The sequence below is a fragment of the Sycon ciliatum genome, chromosome 6 (assembly GCF_964019385.1).
Source record: "Sycon ciliatum chromosome 6, ocSycCili1.1, whole genome shotgun sequence".
Taxonomy (NCBI): Eukaryota; Metazoa; Porifera; class Calcarea; order Leucosolenida; family Sycettidae; genus Sycon; species Sycon ciliatum.
The window spans coordinates 30,598,030-30,622,186 of record NC_088648.1 but is presented as its reverse complement, the minus strand read 5'-3'; the positions used below and the strand labels follow the sequence as shown (position 1 = coordinate 30,622,186).

The following is a 24,157-nucleotide window of genomic DNA, read 5'->3' as shown; positions in this document are numbered from 1 at the left end:
TTACCACCACCCCGCATGATCTGTAATCACCATGCATTCGAAATCGCAAAGTGATGATTGAAAACAGTCCTAACGTCTCCAACAGCTCGCCTGGAGTTCAAATTCCTCAAATTCAAATCCCAACAAAATGAATGTGGTCTCATCCTAAGGAACTGAGCCACATTGGGGTAGACATGCAGCATCAGTGCGCCAATATGTCCGAAAAAGAGAACTCAAAAGCACATTTGCCCATTCCTCGAGCAGTCTAGGGAGTTTGTGGTATGAAGGAAGAAGAGGAGGAGGGGTGAGGGTGGGGGAGATGTTTCAACTTTGTTGGAACACCAGCTGTAGCAGGGGCGGATCTGGGGGGGGGGTCAGTGGAACCCCTTAAGAGAGCATGTCTGAGAATACCAAAGTATGTGTGCAAGTGGATCTCTCCGATTTCGCTCAAAATTTGCAGGTAGGTTCCCTTTGGGGTGTGGATCGATTATGCAAAGCCCTTGAAAAAGTTTCTGAAGGGAACCTTGAAATTTGCATGCCCCTCAAAAATGGCCGAAATATCACATTATTTATGGGTCTAGAAACTAGTCACGCCACAGCGTATACGAACAAGCTATGAACAAAACTCCATCAAGCCAACATTGCCTCACCTTAGAAGAGTTCCTGGAGCAGTACCGCTTAGCCACGCCAGCATCCCAGAAGACGAGGTCCATCACCCCCTGACGCCACAAATGATCGTCTTGAAAATAGCCAATTTACAAGCGCTGGCAAAACAGCCAGCTACGTCCTCAATTGGCCAGAACTATACACCGGCAGATAGTAGAACACCTCTTCTAGCGCTGAGGACATGTCCCCCATCTTCCTTTTGGGGTTTTCTTGAAATAAACTTTTTTGAATTTTTCCACTCGACCATGCTGAAATACGGCCAAAGTCATACCTGCGCAGGAAAGCTCGCTACTCCGCGACGTCTCCTCAGCAATTTCTACTCCAACACTACTCCTAAGGCCGCAGAACAAAGTGTAGTGTTGACTCTGACAAGGAAAAGCAGCGGTGATCACTTGTCACTCCAAACGACAAGCTTCTCCTTGCGCCACCAATAATTTTTTGTGCGACTGTTGATGCAAAAGTGACTGAAGGCCTGAGCGCAGTTTTTGAATTTTATTGCAAGATGCACGGTGAGATCGCGTGCTCTGTGACGTAGGATGACGCGTCCTGCATCACGTTACGCGGCCATCGATCGCGAATGTGCCTGGAACGCTACTCGGAACAGACCATGATGGCAGAGATAAGATGAGCTTCATTTCCTGCTTGAACTGCTGAGAACCCCCACAAACTGTCCTAGGAGTGTTGCAATGGCAGCAAGCCGTTGAAATATGCCCCGTACAGCATGGAGAGTTATTCATCTTTCACACTTACCTCCTGCAATCCCGAACATAGTCCAACAGTAAAAGTCCCTTGTTTTCATGTCGATGCTCGACAAAAGCGACTAGCTCGGTCCCTTTGTGTTGACTGGCACGCGAGCAGCACTGGCTGCACGCACTTGTCGCGTGAACTGCATGAGAGATTTCTTACGTCATAAAGAATGTGATTTCATCATCATTTCACTGGTCTTCGACCTACATGGTCAGGGAAAGTCCCGGTTCGTAGGCCTACAACACGGTCAGCGTGTTCTTGAGCGCCGTAACCATGGTAACAACACAAGTGTGATCACTTCCAGACCAACTAAACGGGCGTTCAAGGCGAGTAACAAGCGCACTTGACAAAGGTGACTCTGAGTCTGAAATCTCGTGAGCCGTGGGCCACGCGACTTGGCATTCTTGCGTCACAAGGCACGTGATTTCACCGTGCATCTTGCAATAAAATAATTCAAAAACTGCGCTCAGGCCTTCACGGCTTCAGTCACTTTTGCAGCAACAGTCGCACAAAAAATTATTGGTGGCGCAAGGAGAAGCTTGTCGTTTGGAGTGACAAGTGGTCACCGCTGCTTTTCCTTGTCAGAGTCAACACTACACTTTGTTCTGCGGCCTTGAGAGTAGTGTTGGAGTAGAAATTGCTGAGGAGACGTCGCGGAGTGGCGAGCTTTCCTGCGCAGGTATGACTTTGGCCGTATTTCAGCATGGTCGAGTGGAAAAAGTCAAAAAAGTTTATTTCAAGAAAACCCCAAAAGGAAGATGGGGGACATGTCCTCAGCGCTAGAAGAGGTGTTCTACTATCTGCCGGTGTATAGTTCTGGCCAATTGAGGACGTAGCTGGCTGTTGTGCCAGTGCTTGTAAATTGGCTATTTTCAAGACGATCATTTGTGGCGTCAGGGGGTGATGGACCTCGTCTTCTGGGATGCTGGCGTGGCTAAGCGGTACTGCTCCAGGAACTCTTCTAAGGTGAGGCAATGTTGGCTTGATGGAGTTTTGTTCATAGCTTGTTCGTATACGCTGTGGCGTGACTAGTTTCTAGACCCATAAATAATGTGATATTTCGGCCATTTTTGAGGGGTATGCAAATTTCAAGGTTCCCTTCAGAAACTTTTTCAAGGGCTTTGCATAATCGATCCACACCCCAAAGGGAACCTACCTGCAAATTTTGAGCGAAATCGGAGAGATCCACTTGCACACATACTTTGTTATTCTCAGACATGCTCTCTTAAATTTCTCACATGTCATGTACATGTACACTGTACCTATATCAGCTATTCAGGTTTGGCTAAATGGCTTAGACCCCCTGTAGAGATCTCTGGATCTGCCCCTGTGTAGTGGAGCAATGACTTACAGCACACTGTCCTGTCTGGACATGAATGCAGTGAAGGACTCCGACCACACAACACGTATACGATTGTTTTGAAGATTGCTGCAGCCAAGGACAGAGCACAGTATAAGCAAATGCACACTTACGAAAATACAGAATGTTGCTGACAGATCACTGTTTTGGCCAATGAGATATTGCCATGATACGAGCTGAAAAACTAATGAGCCACCGATGAACAAAAAGAAGGTATTTGCCAGTGAGTGTACTGTATGAGCTTTTGGTGTGAAGAATCAACAACCACCAGGATCACAGCAAAGGGTGATCAGAGCATTGCTTCATCACAGTGCGGATGTATTCCTTTCGGGAACAGCAAAAGGGGAAAACCCCTCCAAAGTCTAGAATGAACCCAACTGACATCAGCATGGAGAGAAAGAGGATAATTAGCCAGGGGTTGATAATACTCCATCCAAAAACAAACCCACTTACATCATTTGTAGGCTGTCCAGTCCATTGAATATATCTGCAGGTAGTTCAGTGATGAGATTGTTTGCCAGAAACCTAGAAGAGAAACAAGAAGCAACTTGTCGGTTTGTCTGTCGCACATGAGCATGTGTACATCTCTTTCCTCCCTCCCTAACTCCCCCCCCCCCCCTCTCTCTCTCTCCCCCTTTCTCTCTCTCTCTCTCTCTCTCTCTCTCTCTCTCTCTCTCTCTCTTTCTTCCTTCCTCTAACTCTCTCTCTATTCCCATCTCTCAATCATCCTATGCTATAATATCACTGCACAAAATCATTCAAATTCAACACAAGGCAGAGACCTTGGCTATTGGTCCGCAAGAAGGAATGCCATGACCAGTAACTCGTCGACTGCATGTCAGTTCTTCATTACTGGGTCTTCATCAGTTGGAGGGGGAAAATTCTGCCGAAAAAGTTGATTGCCACCACCAGGACTCGCACCAGGGACCCTTGATTATGCCCAGCCAGTCAGACATGCTTTACCACTACGCTAGGTCTTAACTGGGTAATACTCATATCCTGCAAGATCCATGTACTGTCGTGGACATGGAAATCCGGTCGAATGACCGGGGCCGGCGCCCTTAGTGCGTACAGTACGTTGCGTGGACAGGACACATGTTGATCATATTCGTACTCCTCGCCTGCATGGCCAGCGCCCTGGGGCCGCTTGACCTCGGACCGGATTTCCATGCCGACGACAGTACTAGGCATACATAAACAATGTGTGCTATCAGCTTACAGTCTTTCTAGGCCTTTCAGTGGAGAAAATAGGCTTGATGACAACTGGGATTCAGATAGTCGGTTTCCCGACAAATTTCTGCAGGATGCAGACATGCAAGCACACACGCACGCACACACACATGCATGCACGCACAAACACACACACACACACACACACACACACACACACACACACATATATGCACACACACACACATGCATACACACGCACAAACACGCGCGTGCACACACACACACATGCACACACATGCGCACACATGCACACATGCACACATATGCACATATGCACACACAGAAATGTACAAGCGTGTATTCACCTACACTAATCCAGCATCAAGGTGGGTGACCTGGCCCAGGACCCAGCACCCTGAGGTACATGGCACATGTATACCCAGCTGACCACCCAGGCCTTCATAGAGCACTGGCTGCATCTGATGTACGCGGCGTGATGTGCGCCCTGATCCCGAGACCATTGGTCAGGGGAGCGTACTTCAACTCACCGGCACATCTTTATAGCACATACACTCCCTTTGTTGTCCCCTACGTCCTCTTGCTGTTGTTCTTATTGTTCTCTTCCATTCTATGTGTAGGCATGTGCACTTTCATAAGAAAATATTTAAAAAAAGCGTTTAGCACTCATCCTCTCAAGTCACACAGTTATGGATTGTTGTTCATTCCCTCACCAGGAGAAGGAGAAGAAGACAAAGGCAGTGCGAGTATGCGCACAGCTTACCGTGAATACCTACGCTGAACTATAATTATAATTATATGCATACTCATTATGGAAACGAGTTAAGAGTAACTCTCCACTACCGCAACTAGATACTATATACAGACAGAAAGTGCAACAACTAGTTGTTGCACTTTCTGACTGTGGAGAGTTACTCTTAACTCGTTTCCATATGTCCTTTTCCTTTCTACTTTTATTATTGGCTCAATACCCGAGTTTCATACTCATTATCCGTGTGATAAAGTACCCATACTGCACACAGGACCGTCGGAAGCAGTTTTCGATTGGTTCGGTAGTTTCACTGCCTTTCATACAGTTTGTGTATGATGTGTTTGTTTGTTTGTTTGTATGCTTTATTTGAATTCGCAAATCCAAACGAGCACAAATGCTCAATGACAAGGCAGCGAATATATGGCGGGTACACATGCCCTCCTCAGTAGAAACCACATGTGGGTGGCTAAGGCGTTGGTCCGGTGATAACCTGACTAACCGGACCGGTTCTGGTGGCCCTGCACACTCACTTACAGCTCCTCCAGACGGCTGAGACTGGCGAATGCCTGGACATCCACCGACGTGATCTTATTCTGACTTAAGTTCCTGCAGAAAGGCGTCAAGGCAAGTAGAATGCACAGCTTGTAAAATATGTATCTGCACCTAAGCAAAGAAGTCTTCAGCAGGCCTGCATGGGGCATGGGGGCACGTGCACCCCCCCCCCCAACAATTTTGATCTAGGTTCAGCATGCACATAATGACCTTGAATGACATGCACGAGTCATCCTACACATATGCGGCCAGGCACCCCCCCCCCCCCCCCCTGCTCCTAAAAGGGGGACCAGCTACGCCCCTGCTTCAGGTTACCAGTAATACAGCAGCAGAAACCGGACCGCCGGAAGCAGTTTTCAATTGATCCTGTTGTATCACAGTCATTCAAACAGTTTGTGCATGATAGTAGGCACACAGTCATTCACTACTCAGCAGTAAACACGTGGTGATGGCCAACAAGTTGGTCCGGTGATGACGTGACCAACCGGACCGGTTGCGGCGGGTTTGCCAGAAACAGTTCAGTAGGGATAGTTCAGACATGTTGAGTAGCTTACAGTAATCTAAGGTTGGTGTTGCTTGTAAACCAATCACTGAACACAGAGGTGAGCTCATTCCGCGCCACGTCCCTGAAGGGGGAAACAAGATGCAGCAGATACACGTCATATTCAGGCAAATCCGGGGAAAAGAAGACAGCTGTGATCGAGGACTTGCTGTAACAGCCTGTGATACGCACACACACATGCACACACGCACACTCGCACGCACGCACACACACAATAAAACGCACACACACACACACAAACACATACTTACAGCATGCTCAAACCAGTCATTCCATGGGTGATTGCGTAGGTATCTTTCAACGTCCGAAGAGAATTATTCTCAAGATTTCTACCAGAGAAAAGAAAAGCGCACAGAAGCATGTTTTAAAAGCCCAAGTGGTCCCCAACCACACTGCATATTACATAAATAGAAGACACGAAACAACGTTTGTTGATGATTGCCATGTAGGCATGGCATTCTAGGTTGCAACTGATTCCGAATGGTCAATATTCTTCTAGGTGTGAAATGCCCCGCCCACAGTACACATGGAGAACTTTTTCAGCATCTGTTGCTACTTTTCCAGTAGCCAGTACACACCTACTAGTATCCATTGCAACATGGCAAATCCTGCACTCGACTGTATAGGTAATATTAGGTATACATTTGGTAACTTTGGAGGCTGATATTAGGACACGTATAATGTAACTCAGGCCCGGAGCCACCTCCTGTGTGTGTGGGGGGGGGGGGTGGTACGGCCCCAGGTCGGCTACAGGACCGACTATTTCCACATGCCCATTTTCAAAATCCTGGGATCCTACGTCTCTACATCTATGCATTATCTGTTTGTTTCAGCTGCACATTCCTCTAGAAAACAGATACGGCAGCTAGCGGAGTATACTTCACTGGACAAGAAGAACAGTTGAGGAGGTAGAGACTCTAGGAAGAAATGTTTGAGGATAGCATATTACTAGTACTTCCAGATAATCAAATTGCACACTGAGCAGCCCGTGAACGCTGGAATTGGTGAAAACTTGTACGGCCATGGCCGCACCAGCCGTACCAGTGGCGCGGGCCCTGTAACTAGCAACCTGGCTCGAGTCCTGGTGGTGACAGCGGGGAGAGGCACGAGGCATTCGACCATAACTGAAGTGCTCGGTTGACCATTGGAGACCTCAGGTCGGCCGAGTGCGCTGCATCCCAATACCCTTTTGCTCCTCAATTCTAAGCAGATTGGAACCCATGAGCACTCGTAGAGAACATAGAAACAGAGTATTTTAAAAGGCATCCACTGATTTGCTTACATTTCCGTAATGGTGGGACACTCAGCATAGTACTGTACAACACTGACCTGCAGATTTGCCAATAGTCTAAACATACATACCCACACATACACATACACACACATACACACACACACACACATACACACACACACGCACGCACACACACACACACACACACACACACACACACACACACACACACACACGTACACACACGTACACAAGAGCACACACACACACACACACGCACACACACACACACCAACATGCAAACATGGTTTCATACAGAAGACACGATCATTCAGTTTAGGGAAATTTCAGAAAAATCACACAGCGTGCCGTAATTATCCACTCAAGTTTTATGAGGGAGGCATCACAATCAACAATAGCTCTTCCTTACATTGATCAGCACTAGGTGTTTGTGCATGTCCAGCGGCCAATCCAGCGATCTCTACAGGGGGTGCCAGTATAGTCAAAACTGAATACTAGCTCATACATGTACATGGACACGAGTATGGTTTCCAGTAGTACATTTACGAAGTTCAGGGGTTTCCGCAGAACCCCTGGAACCCCTCCTGTATTCGCCCTGATATCTACATCAATCTCCTGAAGCAAATTGCAGATACATTCATACCTCGTTTATCCAGACAGTCCGGGACCGGGCACTGCCCGTAACTTTGAAACGTCCGTAACTACGAATTACATACTTCAAGTACATTTTCATGGGGAAAGACCATGGCATTTGAAGTCACTATTTCCACCAAAGTGCCAAAAGAGTAGTAATATTTCCACTGAAACTCGTCCAAAGTGTACCCGGTGGGCCAAAGTGCCCACAATTTTCGTGGTCCAGATGACCGAGGTATGTGTGTAGATGATGGGCACAAATGCATTGTAGCCAACCTTTTGAGCCCCAAAGTCAGCCAGGGGGCCTTTAACCTTGTAGTCTGTGTGCTGACAAGAAATCAGTCACTTTGGCTACTTGAGTAACGTTGTTTGTCAGTATAAAGAATAAAATTATTTTCCGAATTTTATTTTTTTTCATTGATTGGTGCAGCCGAGAGACCATTTGTAGAGTGTTGTGAAGATGTATGGGTATAGTGGATGGATACAGTGGAGTCGTCACATGCTGAGAAATGTCAGAATAAAATCCCAAAAATTGCATATGGTGAAATGCAAACCACTGATCCACTAACACGTACATCTTGGTGGAGCTACAGGAGACGGTAGCTAGGGCTGTGCAGCCACCACCAAACGCCGACGACTGTGTTGACGACATGCAAGCATCCGTGTATACAAACCAGCAGCCTTGATTGCCAGGTGGGCATTGAAATGATCCTGAAGTATATGCACAGTGGAAGAGATGAAAAAAGGACAAGAGTCCAGTCCAGGACGAACATGAAATATTTTACGCATAAGCAGACACACACGCATACACACAAATGCACACACGCACACACACGCACACATACGCGCACACATACACACACACACACACACACACACACACACACGCGCGCCCGTGCACACTCACGCATACACCTGTGTTTTATACCGATGTGCATGTGGGAAAGTGGCTCACCAAATCAATGTCACACATATTCAATTTCAATGGATCGTACTCCAGGCCAGAGAGTGCAGCCAATAGCTCAAGGGTTAAGACCCATTATGCAGTACACCACTATCAATGAACATAGATAAGCCACTCGGCAGCTCCACTACATGGTAGGAACTCAAGCGGGATTCACAGAAGGTTTTCTGTGATGCGGTGGGCGATGCGACGCGAAATACCATTCACAGAAGAAGTGAGCGATGCGACGACTGCTTCCTGATTTGTCGCGTAGTTCCATGCAGGTGGGTACGTCACCATGGTATTCGCGTATTTTGGTACAACTTGTACAAATTTACAGGCAACTATTGAACCTTTGTACAACTTTGCTGCAGAAAAAGTCAAAATCGTATGCCACATCGCCTGTCGCATCGCAAAACTTGTTGCGCAAAGCTCAACTTGTTGTTTTGTTGTTTTCTTTATTTGAATTCGCTAAAACCAAACGGACAGAACTGTCCAGTGACAAGGGAGCGAATGATGAGGGTCATAATCACTATGCATCAAAACATCTCAGGACAAAATGAGACAGACTATATTAAAGGAGGGTCTGCACAACACTTGTACATAAAGGGGAGTACGAGAACAAAGGCGCGGCAGAAGTCGAAGGAAGAAAGCAATCAACGCCAGAGATATTTTTGTCCACCAAAAACAGAGAGAGAGAGAGAGAGAGAGAGAGAGTGAGAGATCCGAGAGCGAGAGAGAGAGAGAGAGAGAGAGAGAGAGAGAGAGACAGAGAGACTAACAAATGAGGGCTAAGACCTCTACAACAGGGCTTTACGTCTGAAAACGACCGCACGAACTTCTGCGATGGCCCAATTGCGACAGTTTGCGTGGGCTGCTAAATGGCTACAATTTGGGAGTCTCCCGGTTTCGTGGCCGTCGCATCGGGCATCACAAATTGCTTCTGTGAATCCCGCTTCAGTCAGTCATGATGGAGCGTCTTCTCGATCCAGTCCATGCACCCTATCAGTACAATTAATTGATCTACTAACGCAGTTCATTATCCTGATGATGGGCCAGGCCCGAAAATTTGGTGTAATTTTAATTTTAATCGCAGTGAAGAGACCGGTTTGGAGTTGAGAAGTGACGTTTCCTAAATAGTAACACAGTCATGTTTCAAAATAGCTTTGCTCTGGCGAAAGAATGCTTTTGAACACTTCCAACCCTTCCCCCCACCACCACCTCTTCAAGTCACAGCCCACACCTCCCTGACAACCTTGAGCACAGGGTCAGCACACATTCCAGCTTGACCAGACCTTTCCGTAATAGTGTGTACTGCCAATTACAATCACTTATTGTTAATCAGAGTGAGTAATGTTACACACCATACATAATGCAACCCCCCCCCCCCACACACACACACACACAGCACATACCTAATCCTACTGAGCAGTGTATGCAATGGTTATAGTCATCACCACTCATAGCAATATGTGTCACTCCGCTTACATGCAATGCCCAACAGTACCTCACATTAACTCCAAACATACCCCCTCCCCCGGCAGATAACCAGTACTGCAGACCTCCATTCTTATCAGAGCTGTGCATTGTTAGCTGCCATTACCCTAATACTTATGGTAATACTCAGACTGATGAATATATTGTAATTATTATGTTCTTATGGTTAGTCTGAGGCACTGGTAGGGAAAGTGTAAAGACAAAATTGATTATGACCACCAGGACTTGAATCAAAGGCCGGCCAGCAATGCTCTAGTAACCACTGAGCTATGGTGTAGCTGCCATCCCAGCAGAGACCGATCAGTATCTCCCTGAGACTATGAAACTCAGGGCTCCTGTGATACTAGTCACACGACACAGGCTGGTGGGAAGCAGCCCTCGCCGTTCCCCCTTACTTCCCTATCACCATACCTAGACATTCAGGCTCGGAACCGACTTCATGCGGATAGTATATCACTGAGATTGGATCTGGCAAAGGTACAATGAGGCAGTGATCACGCTTCATCACGCTCTCAAAGAAATATTTTAATAAGGCAGCCACTGACAAGGGGCAATGCTGCACCTTTTCACTCTGTTTGGACAAGTAATGGCACAGCCCTCATTCAGCCAGGGGCTTTACAGTAGCGATTTGGACATAGTACTGTTAGGTACCTCCTCCCGTAGTAAAACCTGTGACTAACGATCACCCCTTGGGGCCGGAGAAAGTGATCTATAGTGGCAGGTGGTCCTTAGTTAGAGGTTTGCACTGCACAACCATAATACTTTGAAGTAATTATTATGGATGTGAGACCGTCCTTGCCTGGCGAAGTGGTCTGTAGTACCAGGCTGGTCGCTAGTCACGGTGGTCTTTAGTTACAGGTTTTACTGGAATAGCAATTAGCAAGACGTTACTATGTCCTACCCCATGCTAGCCACGCTGCCGCATGAAACTAATGGGTAAATTGCATAGTTTTCCTGGCGAGCGTCGTGCAAAACCTAGTTCCACTTCTCTTGGGTATTGGTCCTATTACCATTCTTCACATCTACTTCCACCATCGATCATTCTTTGTCCGTCGATCACTTCGTTTCAAAAAGGCTGATTTCAAAATGTACTTTTGTTTGCGACTAATTCTACTTCTTTTTTACTAATGCTATCGGATTTCAGTGTGCAGCACAGACAGTACTGCAACTGAGGGGAGCATTTTCACCCATCAGATGCTCAGAGTTTGACTCCACTTGCAGAACATCTTGAACGCGAACAATACTTGCTACAGTATGAAACGATTTCACACATGAGCGAATCCACCTTTGCTGAGCACCGCATCCAGCTTTTGTATGTTGCCTTTGTGCCAGCTCATCACTTAAAGTCTTTGGCAGATTGCTCAATCTTCATACAGCTATGCATACAGGTAACTGTGTTACCTTACTCGATTCTATTCACTATTATTGTCGGCAATTCAAAGCTCTACAAGAGCTTTTAGCAGCCCATTCATTCTGGATCCAGGCCAGGGTGTATGAACCCAGGAGTATAAATTCCTGTAGGAAAGCTGATATCAGCCCAATTATCCCTGATCAAGGCAGGGAATGCAAACTCAATTACTAGTCAAGCAGAAAGCAAACCTCATCTACCAATTTCATCAGACCCTATCAACTTCCAGGCATTCAAGCGCTACAGGATTGGAATTTTCTCACAATAATGCGACGAAACCAGTGCGGTTAGTCAGGTCATCACCGGGACCACCCCAGTGGACAACAAGTAAACTGTGTTCAGTGGGCCTGCGGGAAGGGCCAAGGTTCGGAGCAGCCATCTTCTTCGCAAGCTACGGCCGACTTGACAACACATTAGTTCAGACCTTTTTTCAGGTCAACAACATGACTATTGTTCAACAACAAATTGGACGGTCAGTTACCTTACTGTAGTGTTCCAGAGCGGTCCCAGCTACGGTCAAGGTCCCAGCTACGGTCAAGGTCCCAGCTACAGTCAAGGTCCCAGCTACAGTCAAGGTGCCAGCTACGGTCAAGGTCCCAGCTACGGTCAAGGTCCCAGCTACGGTCAAACTACAATCACCCCTTCACCAAGCTCTGTCCAGTTTGATTTATGCTACGTGCACGGTGTGCATTCTTTCTACACTCAAATCAAATTACGATATTGCTTCCACTCCATACTGTCAGCCGCCCTAAGCGTGGCATAGAAATGCTCAGAACCTGGGGCAAATGTCACACAGATGCTGGCTGAATGAAGTACTACTATCTCTGTAGCTGTGCGCGGCAACTTCATATTGCACTGCTTGGAAACTTGGCAATTGTGACGTAAGGGCAAGAAAGAAGGGGGGAGGGGGACAAGCTAAGGTGAGAGGCAACAGTGCAAACGTGTTCTTGTTGCAGCAGAGGCAGTACATTCACCAGGGCAACTACAGGTGCTTGTCAAAGCCAAAGAATGAAACTTAATCCTAGCCCACACCTTGGTTTGCTCCAGGGCACACTACCATCGAGGCCATTGCCATTGGCCGCAGCAGAGGAGTGAATGACAATGGGGCCCCACTAGAGGATTGCATGGAACGTGTAATGCTATCTCATCCACCAAAGGGGTATATTTAAAATGGTATGCACATACCACCAGTATGCGGAGTTCCAGGAGGACAGGAGTAGCTACAGCCACCATCACTACGACACTAGTGCTTAGACATGCTCTGCATCTGCTGCACCATACTCACACACAGAGCACTTGCAACTTAACCCTGCAGGCCTACTCAGTTTAAGATCTTGGCCTAAATCTAGCAGAGTACGCACATGATGACCTTGAATGTATGCAACGGCCAAGTGCACTGTACTTCATCTCAAGTGATGGTCACTCAAAGGAAGTTGCTAGCTCTGTACAAGATCTCACACAATCTTGTACTGGTGTAATAATAGTATGTAAGCCTTGCTTGATAGTTCAGCAGGTATAATGATGACTACACAGCACACTATGCTCCATACAGTGTGTCGTGTGTCCTCCACATTGTGCTATAATTATGCTGTTATTATCATACCAGAATCATACAGTGAATGAAGAGAGCTAAGCAACACAGGCGCGCAGTTCATGTATAGTCAGCATAGTCCGGTGGGTAGCCACACCAGCAAATGTCTGTCACAGGTACTACTACATAGGCAACATAGGCAAATGAGATTGTTGCCAGTGATACCTGTGATTGGTTACCAAATCACAGATGGGCCAGATATGCCCCTGCAGCAAAAGAACCAGTACCGTAACTCTAATTCTACAATGAATGGAGAGATGGAGCTATAATAAAGAGACCAGGATCTTGTGAATGGAGTGAGATGACCCAGCTGCACAGAGGCCACCACCATAGATCAGCCCAGAGCCATTTGACACATCCTCCAGCTGGATTTGCATAGGCCGTGTGGCCCATTACTGCATTAGCATAGCAGCAGTCCTGCAGGCTGCAGGCCTGTCCAGGGCGTGGGCTGCTTGCTATGCATTGCAAAGTGTCAACCAACAGCAAGATCTCGCTACTAGTACTACACCAACACTGCAACACTACACCAAAACTGCAACAGGTCATGCTGGCATATGCTACTTATGTCTATAGATGCCATACTGTACTGCCACTTGTGCTTGAATACAGTGTACAGTCTCCCCCCCCCCCCCCCCCCCCACACACACACACACACACACACACACACACACACACTCAGACACACCATACCTTAACCTGTACAGCATGCTAACCACGTGCAGCCAAGCAGCATAAACAGTCCATGCAACAACCAGCCCCACAGCTAGGCCCATACTGTATTTCACGATTGTGCCACACAGGAACGAACATGAAGAAGAAGGACGACATTACACGCTGAGGGAGACGACATGGGAAAGTTACCAGCACACAGTTTAACCCGTTGCATGCGCCATGTATAGAATTTTACCCCACACGCTGTTAAAAGTGATTACACTGGTGCACGCCTAATGGCAGAGGGGTATGATTGGGGAAATGGCGACTTGGAGCATATAACTCTGTTCTTTTTCCCCAACTTTTGATTGTGATATATTCCAACTGATGAATATCACAAGAAAACGTTCTTGGAAACTTTGGACCGACCTCTCTTTCATGTGCCATGAGCCATGAGTGCGCCTTTGATACTGTTCATTACGGACAGCTAGCTGCTTGTGGCTTTATTCAAATTTTTATATTCTGTGTGTTTGACGTCAGGGTTTGTCCGTGTGAAAATACTGATGGTGGAGAGTACATGTACATGTATATCCGGGCAAATGACGAGTTGGAGTCCGTACGATCTGTGTTTTGATGCCAGGGTTTTCCCCACAGGAAAATATCGTCATGCATCAATGTACCATGACAGATAACTAGAGATGACCAATAGAGTAATGTTCCGACTTGTTGGTCTCGTGCGCACGTGTGAGGCTAGTTTCTTTGCCGACACCCAGTGGAAGAAGGTTTGTCTTTGACAAGGGAAGGCATGGATTGGAATGCATTAGACTTTCTCATTAGCACAGGGAGGAAGGGTCATGACAAGGTGAAAAGATAAAAATGTACACCATTGGATGCATAGAGGCATCCATACACCATTGGATACATGGCAGCTAGGGATCTTAAACACCTCCTGCGCTCCATAGAAGGAGCTGACTACTCTTATTTCCCGCTACAACCCAACCCTATGTTCGAATCATGAGGACAAGAAACAGGAAAGAGCATAGATAACTTAGGGGTTCGAATTCCAAAGTTTGGCTTTACTGGACTTCGTGAGCCTACTTTCCCTGCTAGACCTTCTTCAGGAAATGTCATCACTGATTCCTAAGTTTAACTGCACATCCACTTTGATTCGATGGTGATTTCATGTTAATATTAAACAGACTTAAGTTACATGCTGGAGCAGAGGTGCAAGACTATACACATCGTCATGCGGAGTGTACGTTTTGACACCAAGCTCCCCCTATCCGCCTCACTCATGCCCCACAGTTCCGGCATCTTCATCGTCACATCATCGCTATCATAATAATTATAGGGCAGGACGGCATGCAATGGAAAATAAAAAAAACAGCAACAACGCTGTTGCAAGAACGCCCAGGCGCGAGAGATCGTGTCACGGAACACGAGCCGGGTCTTTCCACCCGTCAAACACTTTTGTTCGCAATGATTTCATCACATGAACACGACGTCAAAAATGACGTTTTCAGGACCTTATCAGTAATCACTGAGAGCATCCCATCATTGCCGATATGAAGAGGAGAGATGGAAAGCTTACCTTTCGCTCCTAGCGATGGAGTGCTGGCCAGGAGAAGGCCGACAAGACTAGCCACGATTGCACAGTGCCATCTCCAACACGACTCGACGCCGAACGCCCGCTCGCTTCTGCTATTTTTCTCCAGACCGCATGCTTCTTCCGCCATTCTCGCAGCCTCAGGATTCATTCACCGACCACTAGGATTCATGAATACTGCATCCAACCAGACAAGAGGGCATCTACACAGCACACCGAAGTCTCCGTCACACTTCAACCGGCTCAGCACCGCGTTGGAATCGAAAAAATGGTTTGGTAAAAGAACAGCGAGAGAAAAACACTACGCTACGCTAGAACAGTACAGGTATGATGTGAGGGCGAACATCGCTTGATGTGGATCTTCCTGAGATCAGAGAATACCATAAGGCATAACTGCTACTATGTTACTGCCACCACTTGGCTAGTTCTCACACCTGAACCTCGCAGAATGTCGAAACGCACGCACTCACGCGCACGCGCTCGCAGGCACTTGCCGTCAGCGCTGCAGAGCGCGGCGCGAAAAGGTCGCCCTCTAGCGCCAAACCTTGCACCTACTCAGTGGGTCTACACTGCAGCGCCTGCAGAAATCCTCTACTTCTGCACATCGACCGGCCTCGAGCCGTTCCTACAACAGGAATCGGAAGTAGTGTTTGATGACCGTCGTGTAACTCCAGGGCTTTCGAGGCTCGTGCTCGTACCCGCAATTTGCAGGTATTTAACTCTGTTGAAGTAGGCAGACTGGAGAGAGGACATGAGATGAACGAGCCAAGTGGACGAACTGAAGTCAAAAACAAATTTCCATTGTGGCGTCAAGGACGCTGCTCAATGAGAGAGTAATCAATTGCCAGAAATATATCCTAGCATTGACCATGCTATTGTCGAAGGTACTTGATCCTCTTCACGGCCTCTCTTCTCAGCTACAAGCATTAAATCCCGAAGGGACGGATCTGTGGAGCGTATCGCAGCTGACCCTCCTTTGTCAGATTTGAAGAGAGTTGCTGACTGTGCCTTGTGTACAGCCATGTACTTGTACATGGCTGTACATATTATATACAGCCAATACTTCAAAATAGAATTTTGTTAAAACGGTTTCGAAGAATTGGACTAAGAAACCGATAGGACAGGGAATGAAACCAGCGAAATTCCGAGTTCGAATCCTCGTATTGTCGAGTCCTCGTATACTTTTTCCAATCAAACATTCTACTCTGCGTCCACTTCTGGCACTTCACCACCGTCGCGTTCTGCGGCCGACCAGGCGACCACGCATTCCCCACAACAGCAACAAGAGGTTCCTTCGGAGTACTGAAAATACTTCGATTATTATTATTAAGCTTCCGTGGAGATAAAAATGTAATCAACGCAATAAATAGAGTAAGCTGCGCACTCAGTACAAACACCATAAGCAAAACTTGTTTTCATGTAAATAAAGAAGCTTGTTCCTAAACGTTTTCGTCGCCATCTCATCAGAGGATTACTGGCAAATCAACAATAGCTCTTAACTCAATATATATACGCACAATGCAAGTAATAATTTAGACCCTAACTAGCGCGATAAAATGAGAGCTGAAAGAAACATTACACCATTCAACGATATGAGGTGACAATAGATGCGATAAATTCACCACTAGAAAGTTACCATGCAACCACAAACGAGAACTACTGATCTAAATTCACAAACAATTTCAACGTAAACAAATTCTTTTTCTGCCTACACAAAATCGGCTTAGTGGTAAAAATGTAGATAGACTCCAATACACGCAAATACCTTTGACTACGTGAACGAGACCAAACAGAAAAGCACTCATCAGCATAACTAGAACGACAATCACTATTCTGAACAAGATGGTTGGCAACAGAAGATTCATACACCCTAACACCGCTACTAGAACCAGTACATACTTTGGAATTACGTGACAATGAAACCGACGTGACATTACTTGCCGCTACTGCCAATCCAGACGAGGCCGATGTAGATGTCAGTACCAAAGGCACATCCGTTACTGGCACTGCCTGCTGCGATGATGCTCCCTTTGACGTTCCAATGGCTGTTGATGTTGATGAAGAGGAGGAGGGAGATGAGGAAGACGCTGACGACGACGATGACGACAACGACGGAGACGATAAAGACTCTGCTAACCTCGCCCTAGAGCGAGTCACTGGTCCCGCAGACACACCATCCGGTGGTTTCTTCGGTGGCCGGCCACGCTTTTTGCCACCGGATGACGGTACCAAGGAAGTCAAAGAAGACGAAACCGCAGATACCAACGATGATGACGGGATATAAGGAAGAGACGGTAAAGACGAAGGCAATGACGAACAAGCCGATGCCGACGAAGAAGACAACGACACCCCAGTTGGTTCCGTCCCCAGCGAGGGTGCACCTCCGGTCGCAGTACCAATCTTTGGGGGACGACCTCGTCTAGGCCTTGACGACCGTGCCTCAACAGGCATAACGTGAAGAGGCACATGCTGGTGGATCCGTGCCTCCAGGTGCTGAAGGGTCCTACCCACATACCGGCTCTCACATTGCCGGCACTCGAAGTTGTAAATAAGATGTGATAATTTAAGAGTGGGTAGGACATCCTTCTTCACCATGAAGGCACGAGCTGTTGTGTAGACGAACCGGACACTAACATTACGAAAGTTCGATTCTACAGCTGACTTAACTCGACGTTGCATGGTCCGGCAAACAGCTTCACCCTTCCAAGGCAAACGAAGATAAACCGGAGTGGCCTCGGAGGACACTTCCTTCGCTCCACCCAGTGTACTAACTACGACATATTTAGATATCACATATTCCGGGTACCCATTTAAACGAAACAAAGTGCGTAGCCGCTCCAGCTCCTCATCCAACTTTGAAAGCGAACATAATCGACGAGCACGATCCACTAGATTACGAACGAGATTAATTTTGTACGACCTCGCAGTAAACGAGTCCCAAACAATGTACAAGCCGGTGAACGTTGGTTTCCGGTACACTGATGTAATTACACCACCCATACCAGACTTCTCTACAAGAACGTCCAAGAAGGACAATTTACTAGCCGATTCAAACTCACAAGTAAACTTCAGTGACGGGTGCAGCTTATTCAATAATTCAAGAAACTCCTGCGCGTCGCTCCGAGACTGAAAGTAGGACCAACTATCGTCAACAAAACGACAATACACCGCAGGCCATTTACATTTGGGGACCAATGATTCGCAGTAACCCACAAATATATTTGCAAGAACTGGACCCAACGGTGAACCCATCGCGACACCATCTATCTGACGATACATAACATTCTCAAACGAAAATTCAACGCCAGACGTAACCATATTCATAAGACGGCGAAAGTACGTCTCTTCGATAGTAACAGGAGAACCTACATTACCACGGTACATAGCATCACAGCAAATATCAATCGTAAAATCCAAAGGTACGTTCGTGAAAAGACTCACAACATCAAACGAGCACATAAAGAATGTCTCCGGGAATTCGTGATCATGCAAAAAGTCGGCAAACTCAAAACTATCCTTGACTACATATGTACTGTACATGTCGAGAACAGGCTGTAACAAACGACAAATCCACCTCGACACTTTGTACTGCGGTGAACCACACATGGACAAGATCGGACGAACTGGACAACCAGCCTTGTGAATTTTGGGTAAGCCATACATGCGCGGTCGCGCAGAACCAATTGGACTAAATGAATCCGACTCAGTCTGCGTGATCTGCTTCAGCAATACTAACTCTTTAAAATAGTTGCATAATTGTTCCTCTATTTTAGCCGTTTTATCATGTGTCTCAATGGGCCCAATGACAGTAAACTTCGAACTATCGTTCAGGATGGTATGTGTCTTCGTGATGTAGTCATGCTTGTTCATAATGACGGTAGCCCTTCCTTTGTCAGGTTTGGTTATTACAATTTTGTTGTTACTCCGCAATTCTTTCCGTACTCTAAAATGTTCACGGGTTAGTGTAAAACATGTCGTGTCATTGCTAGACTGGATGTATTGGTTCGCAATGTCAGCCAGAGAGGTTGCGCACACCGACGCTGATCTGTTTGTCTTCGGTAGTGATGAGGACAGGCGATCATAAAATACCTCAAAATCAGCCATAACCTCTTCTCGGTTAGTTTTAGGCGGCAAACCGAAACTCATACCTCGGCATAGCAGCTCTTTCTCAGCAGACGAAAGTGTATAGTCAGACAAATTGATAATGAATTTATCATTACAATGAAACGAACCAAAACGGTCCTTTCTCAGCAGCTCAATTTGGCACGCATACTTCATTATTATTATTATTATTATTTTGCTTGTTCGCGTTGGCATCAACCTGCATAAAGCAGGTATATAGCCTTCGCTTAAAGGGGAAGTTAAGGCAAAAATAAAAATTTCACCAGTTGTAGTCTTCGGGGTGCTGAGTCGAATGGTCGTGGTCCGAGGAAGCTGAGACGCTCCCTTCCTACTTGAATCCCAATCGAACTCGCGCACTTCCACCGAAACTGGGTGACTGCGCCCTACTAGATGGGGATTTGTATGCAAAATGTCACTAAAAGCGCCATTTCGTTCTTATAAAAGCACGGATGACCGCGACTGGCCCATATGTTGTAGTCTTTTGGACGCTGAGTCGACTGGTTTTGGTCCGAAAAGGCTGCGATGCAGCGTTCCTCCTTTATTCCCAATCGAACATGGTTGAACAAGCGGTCACGTGCTCCTGCGTACGCCAGTCACCTGGTCACCGTGCCTGCAGGGTACAACTTACTAGCCTGTTTGACCTTTTTTGGGTGCAGTCCTGTCACTCGAGTTGAACTCGAGTTGAACCTTGGTGTGAAAGTTCTCACCTGCTGGCGTGGTGACCCGGTGATTTGGGCACCCAGGAGCACGTGACCGCTTGTTCAACCATGTTCGATTGGGAATAAAGGAGGAACGCTGCATCGCAGCCTTTTCGGACCAAAACCAGTCGACTCAGCGTCCAAAAGACTACAACATATGGGCCAATCGCGGTCATCCGTGCTTTTATAAGAACGAAATGGCGCTTTTAGTGACATTTTGCATACAAATCCCCATCTCGTAGGGCGCAGTCACCCAGTTTCGGTGGAAGTGCGCGAGTTCGATTGGGATTCAAGTAGGAAGGGAGCGTCTCAGCTTCCTCGGACCACGACCATTCGACTCAGCACCCCGAAGACTACAACTGGTGAAATTTTAATTTTTGCCTTAACTTCCCCTTTAAGCTGCCATAAAAAAGAAAGCTCATCCTAAGCGAGAGGGCTAGAGGGAAATATAACGATAACGAGATACAGAATACAAAGAAATCCAATGAGTTCAACGTACAATTCAAAACAAGAAAGAAAGGAAAGAAAAACAGAGCCGAATCCACCGATTGATCCATCAATCGACAAAGGGGACTAATCCGTTAGTGTTGCAAAGTAGAAGCTGATTATAGTTGCAGATCTCCAGGCCAGGGCCAGCATATTGCCGATTCTGGATAGGTCTCCGCAGCATTTGATGTGGTAATTATCATAATGTTTGATAAAATTGTTAGAGTATCTAGTATCTAGAGTACCGAGTATCTAGTATCTAGAGTATCTAGTGTAATTGTATCCGTTATTATTGTTGAGGGTATCTAGTGTAATTGTATTCGTTATTATTGTTAAGGGTATCTAGTGTAATTGTATAACTTCAGCCATTACACACAGCACACATTAGTTCCTTCCACTTTCGACGATCCTGGGCGAGCTGCCTCAGTGCAACTAGATCCTCGTGTGATGTGAGGGAGTTTGTGGATCTGGAATTTTTCAGATCGTTGTTGATGGATCGCGGGAGTGTTGTTCTCGGGCGGCCTCGGAACCCTGAGCTTCCTGGCTGAAAGTATGCTGACATAGCCTGCTGGACCGGGGATGAGGTGTCTAGTCGAAGCATGTGGCCAAACATTCTCCACCTAGCAGACTGGATGATTCTGCTGAGTGGCTTGGAGCCAGTGCGCTTGTACAGTGCTTCATTGCGTATTATACGGGGATATTTGACCCCTATGACTGCCCGTAACTGCTGGCGGTGGAACGAGTCAAGTTTCTTTTCTTGAGTCTCTGTCAGGCTCCATGTGCCGCAGTTATAAAGAAGTATTGGGAGAATAAAGCTGCCGTATAACCTAATCCGAAGGGGTTCACGGGCATGGTTACCTCTTAGCCATATCACCCACAGCTGATGTAAGGCGCATGTTGCTAGACGTTTTCTCCGACTGATATCTTCCTCCACTCCAAGCATCGATCCTAGTTTGACCGTGTTCCGCCATCGCTCGTCTACTCTGTCCTTTTCTCTTTTAATTGTAGTATATTCGGTTTTGGCTTCATTCATTTTTAAATTGTATTCCGCTAACGAGGATGATAGTATGGGTTGATTGTCATGCAAATATTGTAGGCTGGTGCTGATGAAGTCTACGTCATCCGCATACGCTGTTTCATTGGGCAATTGAAGCTGAGTATCCAATGCTGGTCGCGGTGAGAGTCGTTCTTACTTCGAAGTATTTTTAATTCCTTCCGACAGCTGTTTCGATCAGAAAAGGTTGAGTTGTTGAATGACTGGAAAAGAAAGAATTACCTACAAATGTACATGTACGTGTATTTTATAGCGACTCTTGAAACAAGAGATGGCGCGTAAGGTGCAAAGGTAGGCCGAACTACATGAGTATTTCGCTCCTGCTCTTGTAGCAGTTGAGCACTCTTGTGGGGTAGTGCCTTTGCTGTTTGCGTTATGCAGAGCTCACTGACTTGTCAGTTTGAGCACTCTGGCAAGGTACGTTCGGGTCTGGTTTAATCCGGCTTGGGAAAATTTATTTTTCATTGCTACCAGGTTCGGCCTCATTTCCTCTGTCCTGCGCTGACGAGTCCACCAAGGACGAAACAGTTCTGTCCGCAGATTGAGTACTTCGCTCCTGCTCTTGACGAGTCTTGTAGCAGTTGAGCACTCTTGCGTGGGGTAGTGCCTTTGCTGTTTGCGTTATGCAGAGCTCACTGACTTGTCAGTTTGAGCACTCTGGCAAGGTACGTTCGGGCCTGGTTGAAATCTGGCTTTGGAAATTTTATTTTTCATTGCTACCAGGTTCGGCCTCATTTCCTCTGTGCTGCGCTGACGAGTCCACAAAGCAGAAAGGACGAAACAGTTTTGACCGCAGATTGAGTGTACATATTGTATATTTCAACTAAACAGTCAGCAAGGAGACAACAATTTATTAAAGTTGTTACCACTTGTGCCATTCGGATACTTAGCCAGTAAAACATTTAACGTAAAATGGAAGAAAACACAAGGGAACGAGTTGTGAAGCAACTAGTCTATCCACTACTGCAACATGGTTAGACCTCCATTGTACATGTACATATAGGCACCGGCGGATAATGCTCGAAAAGGTGGCAGATTCTGCTCTAAAAGCAGTGAAATTGGCAGAACCATACAAACCTTATGGCGGGCAATTCCTCGAATTCTGCTCCATTTCTTTATCCACATACCAAACATGCATGAAACTTACCAGAAAAAGTACCGAAGTCTGCCAATTTTTCTGCCAGCAGAATCCGCAAAGGCATCCGCATGTACGTGTACATGACACACGTAGGTCTCAGGTCGTTCAGCGTCTCTAGTAGCTTGTTAGTTTCGTGCTCTGTTATCGCACTTTCTGACTCAGTGACTGCTTACAATCTTGTTACATTAGTGGATAGTTGCTTCATATATCGTTCCTTTCTGTTTTCTTCTATTTTACTTTTATGATCCATTCTCAATTTTTCTGTTGCTGATACACACATGTCCCGCTAGTTCTAATACCCTTGCTTTGTGCACACCTGTGTGAGAAATCACACCTTGATATTTTCGGGCTGTCATTGTACCCTGGTTACTCAACCTTGATTTCTTTATACATGTATGTTCCGTTGTTTTTACTTGTTCTTTAGTACAACGTGATTCCTGAAGGGCGTTGGGCGAAAACTTGCGCGAATCATCTTTTTCCATCGTTTTTTCTTCATACATGACTTGTTTATTCTCGTTTCCGGAACTTCTATTCATGGTTTTCAGTAGGAGATTCACTTGAGACAACAACTGCATAAATATGTATGTATGCCTTCGTGCATAGCAAATTGCACAGTATTATTGGACTAAACTGACTTGTGCGTGTGGTGCATTATCAGGACTGCAGTCTGCGGGTGTAGTATTGTCATTGCAGTATTGCCGGCAAAAATAAGACAAGAAAATAGAGCCAGTGGAGTAGACCACCACAGGCATGGGTGCCAGCTCGCAGGGACCTCGTTATTCTCCCAGTTTGCCTAAACCGCTTTTGTACCGAGCCAAAGATCTGGATCTTACTCCTGATTCTTAATCTATACTACATTATCCTCTCTATTCTACTGTATATGTACACATATTCGTTCACGAAATCTTTCGTTAGATCACTCCACCAGCAGGCTTGGTACGTAGTAAATTTCGTTTTTGGTCGTAACCCCGAACGTTCAGAAAGAAAACTTTAGTTTGGTACAAACTTTAGCTACATGTATTTCGTGTCCCCTAACGAATGTACAGTCAACATTGCGTATAACGACACTCGGCCGTGCATCAGTAAAGTGTCCTTATTCGCGAAGGGTCGTTATACCCGAAGTCTTATTATATGTATACAGTAGGTGTATGGACTTTGCTCTGGGCATGGAAATTCTGTCGTTATTCGCGAATTGTCGTTATTAGCGAAGCTGACCAGTGCGGCGAAAATTTATTCCAAACGAAAATTTGTACTTGTACAGTGTATA

General features: G+C 46.3%; 1 protein-coding gene across 1 annotated transcript in view; it reads right to left on the bottom strand.

Annotated features, from left to right (window-relative positions):
- Window positions 1-15,851, bottom strand: part of LOC135819882 (uncharacterized) — a 29,262-nt gene extending 13,411 nt beyond the window's left edge. Inside the window, exons 1-9 of the mRNA XM_065333183.1 lie at window positions 15,378-15,851; window positions 8,272-8,407; window positions 7,091-7,156; window positions 6,060-6,137; window positions 5,801-5,872; window positions 5,229-5,300; window positions 3,972-4,049; window positions 3,206-3,277; window positions 2,744-2,821 (exon numbers count right to left, since the gene is read on the bottom strand). Coding sequence (XP_065189255.1) covers window positions 2,744-2,821; window positions 3,206-3,277; window positions 3,972-4,049; window positions 5,229-5,300; window positions 5,801-5,872; window positions 6,060-6,137; window positions 7,091-7,156; window positions 8,272-8,407; window positions 15,378-15,543 — 818 coding nt within the window. The 5' untranslated portion in view covers window positions 15,544-15,851. The remainder of the gene's footprint in view (window positions 1-2,743; window positions 2,822-3,205; window positions 3,278-3,971; window positions 4,050-5,228; window positions 5,301-5,800; window positions 5,873-6,059; window positions 6,138-7,090; window positions 7,157-8,271; window positions 8,408-15,377) is intronic.
- Window positions 15,852-24,157: the final 8,306 nt, after the last annotated feature.